General features: G+C 38.3%; 1 protein-coding gene across 1 annotated transcript in view; it reads right to left on the reverse strand.

Moving 5' to 3' along the window:
• Positions 1-18755: 18755 nt before the first annotated feature.
• Positions 18756-19295, reverse strand: part of LOC125261161 (phospholipase A2 inhibitor NAI-like) — a 13930-nt gene continuing 13390 nt past the window's right edge. Inside the window, exon 5 of the mRNA XM_048179764.1 lies at positions 18756-19295. This exon is cut by the window's right edge and continues 88 nt beyond it. Coding sequence (XP_048035721.1) covers positions 19193-19295 — 103 coding nt within the window. The 3' untranslated portion in view covers positions 18756-19192.

Genomic DNA, 19295 nt, shown 5'->3' on the forward strand with positions numbered 1-19295 from the left:
TTTTACTGCTATTCCCTGAATTTTTACAAAAAAAAAAAGAATTGGCTGAAAACATTTTCTGCATAAGGACTTAAAAATCAGAAGGCCCAATGGCGGTTTCCCACAGGACGGGGAAGGTTTCTTGCGCGTTCCGTCTTTTCAGCGTGGCAAAGTAGTTTAATTCCAAGTAATCTTTTATCTGACTCCATGTTATTATGACCTCGAATTTAGTTTAGAATGTCAATTGATTATTGGTCATTTGTATAATAATTTGGCTTTACATTTGAATATTCTATTTAACTCTTTACACTTATTGTACTCGTTCATTCGGTTCTCAGTGTCGCACAGGGTCCTCGCACTGGCCATTCATTAATATGCGGGCCCATGATCACAAACTCGCCAGTCTTGGTCACTAGACAGAGGTAATTGACTATACTAATAGAGTGCCGCTCTCATGCTTGCTTTCTCTAAAAGTATTTGGTTTAGTCCCCCATAGATCTGTATACACTTGAATTAAAGTAACACTAACCCTAGTCAGAGGTCATAACCACTACTACAGATAAGCCGACCAATATTACTTCTCTTATAGCAGCTTTGGTTTGGTTATGCCATGGTTTCCCATGTACACTTAGCTAGAGTAACATTACATTAAACAGAGGTAAGGCTCACCCTATTTAGGTTGGTCGATCAACATTTTGTTGTCCTAAACGGAAATTCCATTTTAGCCTTTACAGTCTAAGTACACTTTAACTAATGCCAAGCGTTAGTCGGAGCTCTAAAATCACAGTTGGTGTGCCCTATGCTCCACTCAACTGGACTTTAGTCCGTTACTAACCTGACGCAGATTTGCGGTAACAATGGATACATCGTAATCTACTGAAGTCAATAATTTCAGAGTAAGTCAGAATACAATCAAATGTGACAATTTATTAGTCAGGTAAATGTATCATGCCAATTACATAATCAATTCAAAGGTGATCAATACAGAACATCAAATGCTCAGAAATAGAGTAAAATGCATACCTGACATGAAAAATACACATTGCTGTGTGGGCTTCATCTGAATACAGAGTCGCCCCGAGCCTTTTGCAACATTTCTTTAAATACTCAGACCAACTCCCAATGTGAGGCATGAACTTACAATCAGAATTTACATTGACTAGGGCCACAGACCTAGGGGGTTCGCATCTTGCTGTGGAACAGGAGGTAGTTTGGATGAAAGACCCTGGGAAAGGGGCACACCCACAGTTGCAACCAAAGTATCTGTAAACACTTAAAACATTTAATACCTTTGGTTTACTTCCATGTAGATGAGACCATTGTACCAGTTGCACTGAGACATTTCAAACGATACCAAACATTGTATAGCATTCTTTGATGATTGTTCACATTAAACCAGATAGATTTTGGGTGAATTTTAGGTCATCTCTGCATCTAGAGAGAAGAGATGGGGGAAGAGGGTGAAGGAAGTGAAATGTAGATTAAGGCAAATGCTGAGGTGTGATTGACTTAGTGTGATTGCGTCTAGGAAAGGGATACTAAGTTTGCAAGATAGAGTTCAAATGTTAATTAACTTTGTTTTCTCAAAGAGTAGACCTTTCTTGGTCCAGGCACTCTGGCATCGGTCTTACAATTATCAGAATATGATTCTACAATATCACAAAGTTCCAGTAAATTATATGAAATTAACAGTTAATATACTTAGGAATTTGACACTAAATGACATTAGCAAATCAGGACATAATACATTTATCATCAATAAGCAGCCAAAACCATCTGATTAGAGTTTTCTCAGCACTTTTTGCTATAACCATTATGCATCAGAAACACACAGTTAAAGCAGTCAGACAAAAACTAACATGAAAAAGTCAAGGGTCAAGAGTCCAACTAAAACAAACACTCACCTCCATAACGGTGACATCAAACTTTTTTCAATAAGACATCAACATCTGAACCTCTGTTAACTCTCAATAAGTACCATTGTATAAAAGAAATAAAGTCTGTAATAAGTGAAGATGCAGAGATCTTGAGAGATCTGTTAGTGTTTCATCCTCTGTTGTTGCCAGTCATTTGAATCAAATCAGGAAATACCTGTAAAATAACAGTGTTTTTTAACATTTAAAGAACATTTTTGTTAAAGTTTTTTGCACTTTATTTCAATTAGGATATTTTACTTTAATTGTACAGTTTTTGTTTGGCAGCCCTATAGCTCACCTTCATTGACCTTTTTTTTTTTTTTTTTTGATTTTTTTAAAAGTGAAGGTAATAATTCAGGAAATACCTGTAAAATAACAGTGTTTTTCGGTTTATTTAAATTTACGGTTTTTGTTTGGCAGCCAGTCATTGACCATTTTTTAAAGATTTTTTTTTAAAGTGAAGGTATTTGATCGTAATAATTCAGGAAATACCTGCAAAATAACAGTGTTTTCTGTTTATTTAAATTAGGATATTTTACTTTAATTCTACAGGGTTTTTTTTTGGCTGCCATTCATTTGACTGTTTTACCATTTAACTGTTTTGTTACTGTTTAATTACTGATTATTTTTGTAATTTTACATACATTTGTTTGTAATTTAAGAAAACAGAAAAAATACTGTATAAAAATACAGTAAAGTTTCAGTAAAAAATATGTGAATTACTGTAATTTTTCATTAATGTCATAACACATAAAATAACAGCTGAGTTGTTAATTTACATACATTGTTTGTAATTTTACAGAGTTTTCAGTATAATTTAAAAGAAAAGAAAATGACCGTAAAAAAATCAGTTATTTTCCGTTAAATTTGGATTTTTTTACAGTGTAGTTATTATTGTAATGAACAGTGTATGTCAGTTCCACAAATTCATTTGCATCTTGCTCTATTGTCGCTAGCTACTTTATTTTTATGTGTAAATTTAATTATTTCGTATATGAAACCATGATTCGCTCTCACAAAAATAAGGTGGAAAATGTAAAATTAAAGCTGGCAGGAGGACAAAACACAGACATTATGTCTTCTTCAGTGCGTGAGTGCGAATCATGGTTTCAAAACAGTGTTTCAAATTTGAGCTGCCGAAGTTTGCTGTAGTTCTTAAGCAATGAAATAACACAAAGATCGCCATTCCCGGGAAAACATATCCCCGTCTGAGTGTTTCTTTTGTTAGGTTTGGGTTCGGCAATAGAAAATATCATTAACCTGATATAAAATCAATAGAAGTTTATACAGTGTCCTCACTAATACAATGAAAGAAATGCATGTGCATGAGTGTGTGTAAGTGTGTGTGCCCATAAAATGAAATCCAATGGGGTTCAATGTTGTTTGGACCCAAACATTCTTTAAAATATATTCTTGTGTTCTGCAAAAGAAAGAAAATCTCACATACTTTAGTTTACACATAGATTTAGGTTACCTACATTCAGCTGTATGCAAAGTTATTGAGAAACCAAGTCAAGTTCTATCATGTTTTCACTTGAATATACTTATATACTCACCGTTAAAGGATTAGAGTAATTCAGTAGAATGTCTTACACCTACACAGTGTGGGAGTGGGACATGATATAACTTGTTTAAACAGAACCACAGCATTCATTTTCTCTGAAATCATCAGACTTGAGTCTTTAAAGGGTTAGTTCACCCAAAAATGAAATTTCTGTCATTAAGTACTCTATCCACCGTAAGACCTTCGCTTTGCAATGGTGCAATGATGTTGCTGCCCACTGTATTTCTCCTTATTTATTTTTTAATAACTTATTTTAGGTTTTTAACATAAAAAAAGCAAAGAATATGAAATAAGAATTGTAGATTTCCAATTTAAGAGTATTATTATTATTATTATTATTATATGCAAGGATCATATAGATTTCCTGTATACTTTTCAGTTCATCACATCAGAACACTAAAGTAAATATGAGCTATATATTTGAACAGCATGTCATATTGTGTCTTTGTGGCAGCTGCAGAATCAGCACCGTTACACAGGTTCCCCTCACAACATGTGACGTTCACAACCTTATGAACATTAGGAACTGATACTGTGCCATCACAAATGGCTTTAGAGACAGCCTTTTACAGTGACTAAAATAAGTGACAGGCCTCCTAAAGTCGCTGATGAAAAGAAATAAAACAGAGGGAATACCTAATACAATGCATTACAGTTCTTTCATAAATGGCACTGTCAGGGAAGTTATGTAGAAAAGTGACATTATTCTAAAGAACAGGTGCTTATGAAATGCATATAGTACTTTCAAGGCTTTTTTCTTTTCTTTTTACATAAAATGCAGTTAATAAGTTTAATAATACAATGAAGACATATGAATACAGCACAATTCTGAAAAAAAGAGAAAAAAGTATTGAGCTATACACTGATGAGCCAAAGCTTGTCATATGACTTGTCACCGGTGAAGAATATATTATGATCATCCCCTAACAAGGCCACATATTTAGGTCTGGTATTACATGGTAAGCAAACTATTGGTTCTCATAATCAATGTTTTGGACACACACACACACACACACACACACACACACACACACACACACTCAGTAAACTGTTTAGTTTTATACTGCAAGTTTTCTTTAAGTGAACTTAAAAGATTAGTTCAAAATGAAAATTACTCCAAGCTTTACTCATTCTCCAGCCATTCTAGGTGTATATGACTTTCTTCTTTCTGATGAACACAATCAGATATATAATTAATAAATACCCTGATTCCTGCCGTATCCAAGCTTTATAATGGCAGTGATAGTGGCATTAAAGAAAGTTCCTCCATCCACATCCATCCATGATAAATGTGTACTCCACATGGCTCCAGTGGGTTAATAAAGGCCTTCTGAAGCAAAGAAAATTATATTATTATTTAACAAGTTATGTAGTAAAATATCTAGCTTCTTCCAAACTGCCTTCCATATTCAACTTACAAAAAAAACAAAACAAAACAAAAAACACGCAACAGCCGTCGCTTAAGGAAGGGCTAGGACAGTGTAAGATTTCTGAACTGTGAGGGCATCAATCGAGCATCTGTGGGATGTGCTGGACCAACAAGTTCGATCCACAGCGACTCCACCTCACAACCTACAGGACTTGAAGGATCTGCTGCTTTAAAGCCAGATACCACAGGACACCTTCAGGGCTCTTGAGTCCATGCCTCAGTGTGGGGGATGCACCGTTCATGATTTTTCATGGCCGATTTTTGTTTTTTCTTTTTTACAAGAAAATTGTCCATTTCCTTTTTCTTTTTTTTTCTTTAAGCAAGTAGTGGGCATTACAAAGAGCCATGTTACAGGATATCTTCAATGGACAAATTTGGACAGCCAGTTGAAGCACAACTGTTAACCTTGATTACAGAACTAGTAATAAAGGATTAGTTCACTTTTAAATAACTTTAAAAAAAAAAACTTTTCCTCATAATTTACTCACGCCCATGTCATCCAAGATGTCCATGTCTTTCTTTCTTCAGTCGAAAAGAAATTAAAGTTTTTGATGAAAATATTACAGGATTTTTTTCCATATAGTAGACTTGAATGGGCACCAAACAGTTGAAGGTCAAAATTAGTTTCACTGCAGCTTCAAATTGTTCTACACGATCCCAGATGAGAAATAATAGTCTTATCTAGTGAAACTGAAATTGTTATATACTAGCATATTGCATATAAAAATTAGTTCAAACTTTGACCTGTGGAGGGCAGTAATACGCTTAGCAGCGTCTACACTGCTGGAATTCTAATAGAGAAGAAGAAGAGAGCTAGTTCAAGATGAGCATTTATGATTAAAACTTATATAATTTTCAATTTTTTTCAGAAAATGAGCGATGGTTTCACTAGATAAGACCCTTATTTCTCATCTGGCATCGTGTTGAACAATTTGAAGCTGCAGTGAAACTAATTTTGACCTTCAACTGTTTGGTGCCCATTGAAGTCCACTATATGGTAAAAAAAATCCTGGAATGTTTTCATCAAAAACTTTAATTTCTTTTCGACTGAAGAAAGAAAGACATGAACGTTTTGGATGACATGGGGGTGAGTAAATTATCAGGAAAAGTTTATTTAAAAGTGGACTAATCCTTTAACTAACTAACTAACTAACTAAATAAATAAATAAATACAGGAAGGACTAGTACAACTGCACATTCTTGTGTAAAATCTATTTCTAAATGTATCAAAGTTATATCAAAGTAATTTAAAAGGAATTTTTTAGTTAAGTGACACCTCACACACGAAACTGAACAATGTCATTGTTTACTTACTGCGTGACATTCTTTCTTCTGTAGAACACAAAAAGCACTGTCAATCATCGGTGAAGTTTAGAAGTTTCTGCACTCTCGCACACATAAAAAGTACAAAACGTAACTTCAGGGGATCAACAGCTTCTCACTGGGACAATACCCTTAAAGGGACATATTTGTAGCATATTTACCCATTAAAGTTCCTTAAGAATACATATTACTTCTCTAAGGAACTAAAATGCTCATTTTAAGCTGCGCACACACTTAATGACTGTAAGGCCGATTATGAATGTAAATTGATACTTATGACAGATCGCGCTCAAACGCATCCAGTCAGAGCCAGTTGCGTTCAGTCTGCGATTACAGTCAGTGTTTAAATTCCATGTGTAAATATATAAATCTGATTCAGTCACAGGAAACAATCTTTGTATGTTGAGCACAGTCTTAGAATGTTTTAGCTAGTCGTTAAATGTGTGCCCGGCTTTAGGGGCTAACAGTAAAATCCACAGAGTTAAATCAACTCTGCTCAGATAACATTTGGTCCCTCTCTGAATAGTGTTAAAATAACACTGAAGCAGAGTTAAAGTTAATGAGATAATTAAGCAATTAATTCAGGGATGATTGAACATTAATGATGAACACCTGCTGTTAACAAGCAGAATAACTGAAGAAAAGAGAAACACAAGAACTACAAGTGACTTCAGCCAAAACAGTTTAATTGAAATCAACTGAAGGTAAAAGACATTAAATCTCTCAAGATCTGATTAAAAGATCTGATTTACTTATTACTAACCATATTGACTATATTTCTGTCACATGTCTAAATAATGTCTTATTGAGAATTAACATAGGTTTAGATGTTGGTGTTTTATTGGTCACTGAATTATGCCACCATTGTGGTGGTCAGGGTTTGTTTTAGTTGGGGTCTATGTTTTTATGTTTTTAAAGTAATTTGTGTTAGAACAATTGCAATAGTGTTTCACAGCAAACACTTGTGCATTGCCGAATCAAAAGACTAAAGGAGCAGATCCACAAAAATTTGCAGCTTGAAAGCCATTTCAAATAAGCATCACAAAGAGGTCTCATTCTCTTTGGTTTCTTGACTGAGATTCAGCTATCAAAAAAATTCTATTAAACAAATGCCACCGTAATACTTCAGTGCTAAAAATAAGCAGCTATTACAGCTCAGGCTTATACAAGAAAATATAGCATACAATCCTCAACAGTGGTGACAATAATTATTCATACTGCAGTGCATGATGGGAGTTTTGTCCTGTGGTGATACCCAGCATGCACTGTAGCATGAAGCATCTTATTTTTATCACCACTGTTGAGATTCATATGCTGATTCTTGATGTCTGTGTGTGTCTAAATGATGCAGTAGTTCAATTTTTATGCACTGCATGGTTTTAAAATTAAACAGTATATCTGTTTGCTGCAGCACTTTCTTCTCATGCTGTAGTTTCACAGGGTTGCTAATGCAAAACCAAAATGTACAAATGACTAAACATATGATCAGATGCTTTGGATACAATCAGGCCATCTCATAATGACTATATCAACATATAAGAACTGACTTCACAACAACATATGCATTGTTGCAGAGAAAAATCCAACATAGAAAGGATCTGCTCCTTTAATCTTTTGATTCGGCAATGCACAAGTGTTTGCTGTGAAACACTATTGCAATTGCTCAAACACAAATTATTTTAAAAACATAAAAAGGTCAAGAACTAAAACAAACCCTGACCACCACGATGGTGGTATAATTTATTGACCAATAAAACACCACCATCTAAACCAGTGGTTCTCAAACCTGTCCTGGGGACCCCCCACCACTGCACATTTTGCATGTCTCCCTCATCTAACACACCCAATTCAACTCTTGCAATCTCTACTAATTAGCTGATGACTTGAATCAGGTGTGTTAGATGAGGGTGACATGCAAAATGTGCAGTGGTGGGGGGTCCCCAGGACAGGTTTGAGAACCACTGATCTAAACCTATGATAATTCTCCATAAGAAATTATTTAGACATGTGACAGAAATAAAGTCAATATGGTTAGTAATAAGTAAATCATATCTTGAGAGATTTAATGTCTTTTACCTTCCGTTGATTTCAATTAAATGGTTTTGGCTGAAGTCACTTGTAGTTCTTGTGTTTCTCTTTTCTTCAGTTATTCTGCTTGTTAACAGCAGGTGTTCATCATTAACGTTCAATCATCCCTGAATTAATAGCTTAATTATCTCATTAACTTTAACTCTGCTTCAGTGTTATTTTAACACTATTCAGAGAGGGACCAAATGTTATCTGAGCAGAGTTGATTTAACTCTGTGGATTTTACTGTGGCAGAGACAATCTGTTGTGAACCTTGTTTGTTTGTTTTTTGTTTGGTGTGGCTTATAATGTTGACAATGATTTTACAAGCTTTTTTTTCTTTTTTTTTTACATATAAATAAAAAAATGCTACAAAAAGTCTACACTGCGTGCTTAATGTACAGTAAGCAAATGCAAATGTATAGGTGTAGGCCTGCACAAGACAATCTGCTGCCACCTGCTGATAAATGATGCTAAATACGGTTTTAAACTTTATTTAAGTGACTGTAAATTACTTGACAACAGGAAAAGGTTAAAAGTACATATAAAATTGATGTTCCCATATAAAATTAATTTTACAATGAATCAGAAATGTTGAATCAAATTTCAGTCACTCACAAAGTCTTTCAAAGGGCTGGCAAATTATTATTATTATTATTATTATTATTATTATTATTATTATTGACTATTCAGTAAAACAGCTTGTGTTTACGTTAAACTGAAAATTAATAGCAAATGAATTTGATAGTAATGTACCAACAGCATTGAGACATTTTTTTCCTTTAGAAAAATTGCCGTATACCTGAAATATTTCCAAATTAATGAATATCCAAGCAAATCGAATTGAGATCGGAATTGAATCAAAACAAGAACTTGTGAATCTGAATCGTGAAATCTGGATCAATATCAAGAGCTAGACCTTCATCACGCGATGTATTACAGTTATCTCTTCTACTAGTTACATAAAACAAGATATTGAGCAAAATAATTTGTGAAATATTAACAATGTTCATATGCATTTTTTTGCATTTACTAGAAATTTATTTTGTAGGAGAAATGTAAAACATAACAGATAAACATGTTCCTTTTTTGAATAATTAAATAATGATAATACTTGTTTCTTCTGGACATGATTTAATGATTTAAAGGCTTTGATTGTGTTTATAGTGTGCAATATAACATGTGTTCATGTTTCGCGTGTAAAAAAACAGTATTTTTCACATAATTGACTTATCTGTATACCGCTGTTTCCACTGTCATAAAAACGGGCTGATGACTTCCTTGTTCTATGAAGTCCCTCCTTCAGAAATGAGAATGCCAGCGGTTCCTGTGTTGTGATTCGACAGCTCTGAGCGCACCGTGCCCGGAAAAGTCACGCCTCTTACCATAACGTGGAGATGCAAGCGCTCAGTGTTATTGAAAACATGTCTTTAATTTTACCCTATCAATTTGAGCCGGAATCAGACCCGGTGATTGGACTGCAGGATGAAAATAACAGCGTTTCGATGACATGGCGACAAACACACTCTACAAACGCAACTCTTGTGTATTCCTGCGGGCGGAGGTTAGTCAAAAAACTGTTTTAGTGACGTCATTAAAGAAGGAAGTAGAGGGATGTAGTCCAAACTGGCCGTTCGATGTAGGCGACTTCTGTTAAATAAAATATCTCGCTTGGCATTGAAGTTTGAGCTTTAAAATTTTACAGATTTTATTTATACTCTAACAACAACATTACACACTAACTAAAGTTTGAAACATGGGATCACGAAGAACGGGACCTTTAATACTTTTTCTTTAAGAAAAAACATCACACTTTCTTTTTAACGTTTTACAGCATGACGATTTAAATATGAACCCTGAAATAAGGTGATACATTTTCCTGTATAAATTCAGTTCATCACATCAGAACACCAAAGATAGTACAGAGAAAATAAAGGGTATATATTCAGTACAGTGTGTCTGATTGTAGGATGAAGAGCTGCTGGATTCAGTGCAGCAGGAAGTAGGAGAGAGGAAAAGGAAGCTCTGGGAGACACTCTGAGCACCGTTACACAGGTTCCCCTCACAACATGAGATGCCATCAATATTAGGAATAAATGATGTGGCGTCACAAATAAATTTAGAGACACAGCCTTTTACAACCAATGACTGGCTTCCAAAATTCCCTGATGAAAATAAAGAGAACAAAAGTTAGTCTAAGATGGACATTGCTGTATGTGATCTGTGTCAAATATTTAAAACCTAAGAGAGTTTAAAAGATCATGACTTTAATCTTTTTCTTCCTTTTCCAGATGCTCACCTGTTGCTTTAATGCAGCGGTCTTCACTCCCTGTGCAGCTCACTGTGTTCAAGCAGTTCTTCCCATCACAATAGTAACATGACTTTCCATTGGCAGTGTTGGAGGGATCTGCAGGAGGAAAAATAGATGTGCTTTCTTTACATGGTCCTGGTCTTATCCTGCATGGTCACAGTGATTTTGCCAAGTAAGACATGGTCCTGAATCAGCATTTTGTTGATTCTGGAGCAACATTCCGGTCCAAAACTATAGTTCTAACCTGAAAACTAATCCGACCCAGAGGTGTAAAGTACTTGAGTAATTTTACTTGATTACTGTACTTAAGTATTATTTTTGGGGATTTTTACTTTACTTAAGTACATTTAAAAATCAATACTTTTACTTTTACTTGATTACATTTTTTGAGAAAAAAAGAGTACTTTTTACTCCTTACAATTTTATTTACAGTCAAAAAGTACTTATTTTTTGGAGATCACTTCATTCTATTTTCTTTTGCTATTACCAAACCAATTGAATTGCGCTGATGACCAGTTTAATTTAATGGTTATTTATTCAATGAGATTTATTTTCACATTCCATGAAATTGGTCAGACATGTTCATTGGTCCTTTGGAAGTGACGTCATGTTGCATCAATTACCACAATGCACAGCACCTTGACCTCAAAGAATATACACTAACAAGAAGCGACACTCAACAGAATGTTCCATTGCAACACCTGCGCCAGCAGCGGCCTTGTATTTCCGCCATTTTGGGGTGAAGGCGACTTGGCAGTCCACTAGTTTCTATGGCAATATCAGCTGCTTTGTTAAAAAAAAAAAAAAACTTTTTCACAAAAACTTTTTGCTCTCAGTCAGTTTGGGTTAAAACTCTTTAAAAGATCTAGTATTAGTATTAGACTTATAAACACTGAATTAATACCGACATATGAAATTGAAATTATGACATGCATCAGAAAAATTGGGAATGATGGAAAATAAATATATGAATATAACAGCTTGATTTTGCAGTGTTGTCTAATGTCCATTGAACCAAAAGTGTCCAAAAGTGGGAATTATGCGATAAAGGACACAGCAGATCATAAGATCATTATTTTTGTAGCGTGATCCATTAAAACGTACAATATAGCTTATTTTAGTTCAGATCTAGATATTATTATTATTACTCCACTAGGTCTGAAATATATTGTTCGCTGCAAACATGATGATCTTAAATTAATTAATTATTAATTTACTATTAATAAATGTGTAAAGTTTCATAAAATGAAAATGCTCAATAAAGTAGGCTAACTACGTTACCTCAGATGGATGAATGGTTGGATTCCACAACTGGTAAAATAAAATGTATATAAGACAATACAACATTTACTGTAGGAGCCATACAATTTACTGGTGACTTAATTTAAAAAACTGTTCTATTGCGCTTCTGATTTGGCAGTGAAATTCACCGATTTTGGGTGCATAAGATGTGAAGGATTCAATGGTCCAGTTAGTATTTTCACCCCATAATGGTGGCCGCGCTACCGGAGCGCCATCTAGTGAATGTTGCCTAAAAAGTATCAGAGTGTCGCCTCTTGGGTTCTAAGCTCTTTGTTGACCTGGAAATTACAGTGGGTACGGAAAGTATTCAGACCCCCTTAAATGTTTCACTCTTTGTTATATTGCAGCCATTTGCTAAAATCATTTAAGTTCATTTTTTTCCTCATTAATGTACACACATCACCCCATATTGACAGAAAAACCCAGAATTGTTGACATTTTTGCAGATTTATTAAAAAAGAAAAACTGAAATAATCACATGGTCCTAAGTATTCAGACCCTTTGCTGTGACACTCATATATTTAACTCAGGTGCTGTCCATTTCTTCTGATCATCCTTGAGGAGTTATTCCGCCATATTGCACATTGTACTTTCTCCCATTCAAAACAATACAAGTGGCGCGTCTTGTGTTATTCTGTAGTCTTTGACACTAATTTGCGCTGCTCTTGGTAGATTGCTTTGGTCATTATGAAAATTATCTGGTTGTGCCTGTGTTCCTAAATAGCAAACTTTTCACTCCCATCGGCGCTTTTATGGGATAGCGCTCTCACTGTGATGAATTGAGGCAGGGAGGGTGACGGCGGAAAGCAGAAAGTGTTAGACTTTTCATCTCAGTTTTCAGCTCCTCCACAACTGCAAGTGGCAACTCTCGCCGATCGGTTGCATTGGTGTGTTGGAATAAATTAAAGGTGTAGTGAATGTGACAGACAAAATTCACCTTGGTTATTAAGTGTAGTTCTGTACACTGTGTTTCTGTGTAACTGTTCAAGTATCGCGGTCCCTTTAAATGTTGGGAATGCGTGATGACGTAAGACGCTGGTCAGCGCTATCGTTCTGTTCTTTGTTTTCCCTAAAAAAATAAATGACACATGCATTCGTGTGCTCAAAGTGAGAAGTTGTCTCTTGCAAATTACTGCAGTTTCCACACTGGTGACCCTGACATTAGTCTGCTGGACGTATTCAGAGACACGACGCGATCATGACCGCGAATGCTGTCACCCTCAAACTCCCCAAATTCTGGGAATCGTCAGCATCGGCATGGTTTGCCCAGACTGAAGCGCAGTTCGCTTTGAGTGAGATCACCGCGGATACAACAAAATATTACTACATTGTGTCTGCCCTCAGAAATTCAACAGCATCCAGAGTGGTGAGCCTTCTTACAAATCCTCCCGAAAATGAGAAGTATACAACACTTAAAGCCCACTTGTTGAAAACGTTTGAGCTGTCGGACGCTGAGAGAGCCAGCAGGCTTTTCTCACTTCAAGGACTGGGTGACAGCAAACCGTCCGAGCTCATGGACTGTACGCTGGATCTTTTGGGCGAACACAGACCTTATTTTCTTTTCATCCAGCTTTTCCTGCATCAGCTGCCTTCCCAAGTGAGAGCTGCATTAGCCAACACCACAATCACTGACTGTTGTAGACTAGCTGAAGAGGCTGATAAATTTTTCCTGGCGGGTCAGGGACATTGTGCGGCCGCGTTTTTTCCCACGCACATCTCTTCTGTGACGAGGGACGACTCCACGCTCATTGCTGCGACCACTTCTCGTCGGCAGCAGTCTTCTGGCACCCAACAGCCTTCAGGATTGTGTTTCCAAGGTGGACCTCGTCCGGGGATATCATCAGGTGCCAGTACACCCACTGGACATTCCCAAAACAGCAGTGATCACGCCGTTTGGTCTGTTTGAGTTCCTGCGCATGCCGTTCGGCCTTAAAAACGCCACTCAATCTTTCCAGCGCCTCATGGACTCTGTTTTGCAGGACCTGCTTTTCCTTTTTGTGAACTTGGATGACATCCTGGTAGCGAGCATGTCCAAGTCTCAGCACCTGGCGCACCTCCGAACCCTTTTTGAGCGGCTTAGCCACCATGGACTAATTGTCAACCCCGCCAAGTGCCAGTTCGGTCTCTCCACCATCGACTTCCTAGGACACAGAGTCACTAAGGATGAGGCAGTTCCTCTCCTATCAAAGGTGCAGGCAATCGTCCAGTTCCCACGCCCACTCACTGTCAAATCCCTACAGGAGTTCCTCGGCATGGTGAATTTTTATCACCACTTCATCCCTCGAGCCACTCATATCATGGGGCCCTTGCACGAGGCCTTGAAAGGTAAACCCAAACATGCTGTGGACTGGACTGAGAGCAGAGTCAAGGCTTTTGATGCCACTAAAGCAGCATTAGCGAACGCCACCATGCTGGCACATCCTTCTCCTACGGCCCCCATCGCCATCACCTCGGATGCCTCTGATTATGCTGTCGGTGCTGTTTACGAGCAGTGGGTAGGTGGGGCCTGGCAGCCGGCTTTCTTTAGCCGTCAACTGCGCCCTTGTGAGTGAAAGTACAGCACTTTCGACCGGGAGCTGCTGGGTCTCTACCTCGCCATTAGACACTTTCGTTCCCTGCTGGAAGGCCGACACTTCACTGCTGTTGTGGACAACAAGCCTCTGACTTTTGCCATGGCCAAGGTGGCTGAGCCGTGGTCCGCCCGCCAGCAATGGCATCTGTCTTACATTTCAGAGTTCACCACGGACTTGCAGCACGTTGCCAGTAAGAGCAACCACATGGCGGATTGCCTATCACGGGCTGTGGCAGAGGCAGTCCATCTTGGTTTGGATTACAACCGCATGGCCGTGGCTCAGACCACAGACCCAGACGTGCAACATCTGAAAACCTCGACTACAGGGCTGCAGATCAAGGACGTGGTTTTTGGAAATGCCGGCACAACGCTCCTGTGTGACATCTCCACAGGTAGCCCTCGGCCTATCGTTCCTTTGGGGTGGAGGCGTCAAGTTTTTGATGCCATCCATGGTCTCTCCCACCCAGGTCCAAAAGCTTCACAGAGGCTTGTTTCAGTAAAGTTTGTGTGGCACGGCCTCAAGAAGGAGGTTAGAGACTGGGCTAACACCTGTGTTGAGTGCCAACGGGCCAAAGTACACAGCCACACTAAAGCCCCGTTACAACCGTTCCCAGTTCCTGAGAGGCGTTTTGACCACGTAAACGTGGATCTGGTTGGTCCTCTGCCCTCCTCTCAAGGCTTCACATATCTGTTAACCATGGTTGACAGGACCACCCACTGGCCTGAGGCTGTGCCTCTGACGTCGGTGTCGTCTGTCGAGATGACATGGGCATTTATTGGCACCTGTATTGCCCATTTCGGCACCCCTTCTGACATTTCCTCTGACCGAGGCGCGCAATTCACGTCCGAGCTTTGGGACGCTGTCGCCCAAAGCCTCGGAGTGAAACTCCACCGCACTACTGCGTATCACCCGCAGGCTAACGGACTCTGTGAACGTTTTCATAGATCGATGAAGGCTGCCCTGCGTGCCAGCTTCAAAGACAGCAACTGGTTCGACAAGTTCCCATGGGTGATGCTGGGTATCAGGACTGCACCAAAGGAGGACCTTCAGTCCTCGTCCGTGGAACATGTTTACGGACAGCCGCTGTGTGTACCAGGGGATTTTGTCTCTAGAACCACGATTCCCTGGTCTGCTACGCTCCAGCGGTCTACCCTACTGGATAATGCGAGGCTTTTTGCACCTGTCCCTACTTCCTGTCACGGCCTCCCTCAGTCGCACATCCCCGCTGGTCTTCAAACAGCCGACTATGTTTTCATTCGCCACGATGCCCACAGGGGACCACTACGCCCGCCCTACGAGGGCCCATTCTGGGTTCTGGAGACAGGGGACAAACACTTTGTGGTGGACAGGGGTGGTAAACTGGAGCGACTCTCCATTGACCACCTTAAACCGGCTCATTTGGATGTGGCCAGGCCCATTGACCTGGCCCAGCCCCCACGACGTGGACGGCCCCCTGCTCTGCCCCCACCCTGTGCTCTCATCCCACCCAAGCCTCCCACACCCCATGCCCCTCACCCATGTAATGATGGTACACCGGCTGCAGTGGGGTCTCCTCGACCTCCGGTACAGCGCAGTCGCTGTGGCCGGTTGATGCGCCCACCTCCCCGTTGACTGTTGGGTTTTTCTGATATGGTGAATTCTGGGGGGACGTGTGTAGTGAATGTGACAGACATAATTCACCTTGGTTATTAAGTGTAGTTCTGTACACTGTGTTTCTGCATAACTGTTCAAGTATCGCGGTCCCTTTAAATGTTGGGAATGCGTGATGACGTAAGACGCTGGTCAGCGCTATCATTCTGTTCTTTGTTTTCCCTAAAAAAATAAATGACACACGCATTCGTGTGCTCAAAGTGAGAAGTTGTCTCTTGCAAATTACTGCAATTTCCACAAAGGGTTACTTTCACCCAAAAAATGAAAATAATGTCATTTATTACTCACCCTCATGTCGTTCTACACCCGTAAGATCTTCGTTCATCTGCAGAATGCAAATTAAGATATTTTTTATGAAATCCGATGGCTCATTGAGAGCAAAGCCATTCAAACTCTCAAGATCCATAAAGGGGCTAAAAACATATTTGAAACAGTTCATGTGAGTTCAGTGGTTATATCTTAATATTATAAAGCAACAAGAATACTTTTTATGTATCAAAAAAACAAAATAACGAGTTTTCAACACTTTTAGTGATGGGCCGATTTCAAAACACTGCTTCATGAAGCTTCTGATCTCTATGAATCTTTTGTTTTGAATTAGTGATTTGGATCTCCTGTTAAATGGATAAACTGCTGAAATCACATTACTTTGAAGCTCTGAACCACTGATTCGATTCGTAAAGTTCTGAAGCAGTGTTTTGAAATCGGCCATCACTATATAGACTATTGTTGAAAAGTCATTTTTTTTGTTTTTGTTTTTTTTGGCGCACAAAAAGTATTCTTGTCGCTTTATAATATTAAGATAGAACCACTGAACTCACATGAACTGTATATTATAATATTTTTAGTACCTTTATGGACCTTGAGAGTTTCAATGGCTTTGCTCTCAATAGAGGCTTCACTGAACCATCGGATTTCATCAACAATATCTTAATTTTGTTCTGAAGATGAGCGAAGATCTTACGGGTGTAGAACGACATGAGAGAATTTTCATTTTTGGGTGAACTAACACTTTAAGACAGTTATATACCGTTATCAACATGTTATGTTGAAATTCGTCTCTGGTCGTCTCTGAGACAATATGCTCCGTTAATGCAGCGTCTGATGCTTACAGTTCCGTCAATTTTTACTTTAAGTTTCTGTAGTGAAAACTGACTGAGGTTTTTTCACCAGCATAACTCTTGCACAAAGTTTGTACGTTGCTTGTGTGATATAATGTGTTATTGTGTATTCAATTATAAATTTTACATGTAGGCTACACGTGTTGCAGCAGTGTGGGTGGGTAGCTGACAGATGTGGGTATATTGAATTAAAATGTTGGCTTAGAAACTCAAGGAAATGCAAAAAAGTGTTGCAGCCATCCCCAATCTCCCCTACAAAAGATCTGCTGCCATCTGGTGATAAATAATGCTAAATGTAGTTTTAAAATGTATTAAAATTTTACAGCATTTTGCAACAGTTACAAAAGGAAAAAAGCAAGTCCGGAGTTAACATCAGTTTATCATTGCAGCAATTGTTATTACATTTTTGATCTTTTAGCTGTCGCCTATTTACTTTGCGAGAAGATGCAATGGAATGAAAACCTGTTGACTGAATCATTCAGCCAGCGTGAGTGAACCGTAGAGGGAGAATAACAGTGTGTTCCAAATGGGATATATCGCACTCCGAAAGGTAATGTGGAGTGAAAACAATCATGGGTGCCATATTGAAGGGTCGTTCCAAACCGAAGTGCTCAAAACTGGCCACTTCAAAGGGCCCTTCGGAATGAAGGATTTCAACTGATGTACACTTCGGGCCCCCATGATCCTTTGCATAGGGAAGTTGTTTGACGTCACAGCATAGGAACAGGAAGTTAGGAGTTCGATTTTACCTATAAATGTATATATAGTATTTTTTTATACTACTGCAATATTTATACGAGTTAGATTTGGTACATGATTACGGTCAAAATGAGCAGCAGTAGCTTATAATGTTACTACAGTAAATGAATACGTATTAATAAAAAAAGAGTAAACCAGGGGAAAAAAGACGAAGGCGCCTCCTTGATTGTCTCATTAAGATGACGCTGAAGTGCGTTCCAAAAAAAATTGTTTGACCCCAACACCCTTCATTCCTTTGAAGCTCTCATTCCGGAGGGTAAACCCTTTGAAGGGATTAGGGCATAGGGATGAGCCCTTCCGAATGGAACGCATGGTAAGAGAAATAAAGGAGGAGATGGAGAGGAGGAGGAGGGATGCTGGAAGAATTGTCGCTGGGATGACGCAGTGACTACTGCTTATATATGCTCGTAATGATGATTGATGGGACTGAATGTTTAGGCTCCTCCCGAACCTACGTTTGGAACTACATAACAAGAATGCTTGTTGGTAATTGGGAAGCAGTTTTTCACCCCACTAAAGGGCAGTGTGCAAGAAGGTAGATTATGGATAATTGTTTCAAAATAAAACATTTAAAAAGACAATTGCATCTTTTTCAATAGTTTTTCAAGTTTACAGTATATCATGCAATTCTGAGATAAATCAGAATTGTGAGATTTAAAAGTTGCAATTACCTTTTTTATTTTTTATTATGTGTCATCAACATGAAGGAATGAGAGACACAGGAAGTGGATTTAAGGCAATGTTTATTCATTGGAACAAAATAAAGAAAGACATTGTTTGCTTCTAGACTCTGTACACATGAAAAACTTGCTCACTCCTGTTATCAAAGACAAAGGCTTAAAGAAAAGCTGTAACAATTATAATAGAGCTCAAACTATCAAATTGCTATTTATTGTCAGATAAACCCAAACAAAAACTGAGTTGTATACAAAAAAAATGTAATTGCATGATGTGCATGAGGTAAAATGATAAACATTTACAAAGTATTTGTAAAATGTTATCATAATATCTGTTTATTTCTCTTGTTGCATTTGTGATCTTCAACTGAACAGGAAAATCCTGATATTGAGAGCACAACTGTTTTACAAACTCATGGGAAAAAAAAAAAGATTAAAAAAAAAAATCAAAATAATTCTAATATTTTCCTCTGATAGATGATTTGATACATGTCTGATTGTAGGATGAAGAGCCGCTGGATTCAGTGCAGCAGGAAGTAGGAGAGCAGAGAACAGCAGAGGAACAGGAAGCTCTGGGAGACACTCTGAACACCGTTACACATGTTCCCCTCACAACATGAGAAG

This window comes from Megalobrama amblycephala, unplaced genomic scaffold (genome assembly GCF_018812025.1).
Source record: "Megalobrama amblycephala isolate DHTTF-2021 unplaced genomic scaffold, ASM1881202v1 scaffold338, whole genome shotgun sequence".
Taxonomy (NCBI): Eukaryota; Metazoa; Chordata; class Actinopteri; order Cypriniformes; family Xenocyprididae; genus Megalobrama; species Megalobrama amblycephala.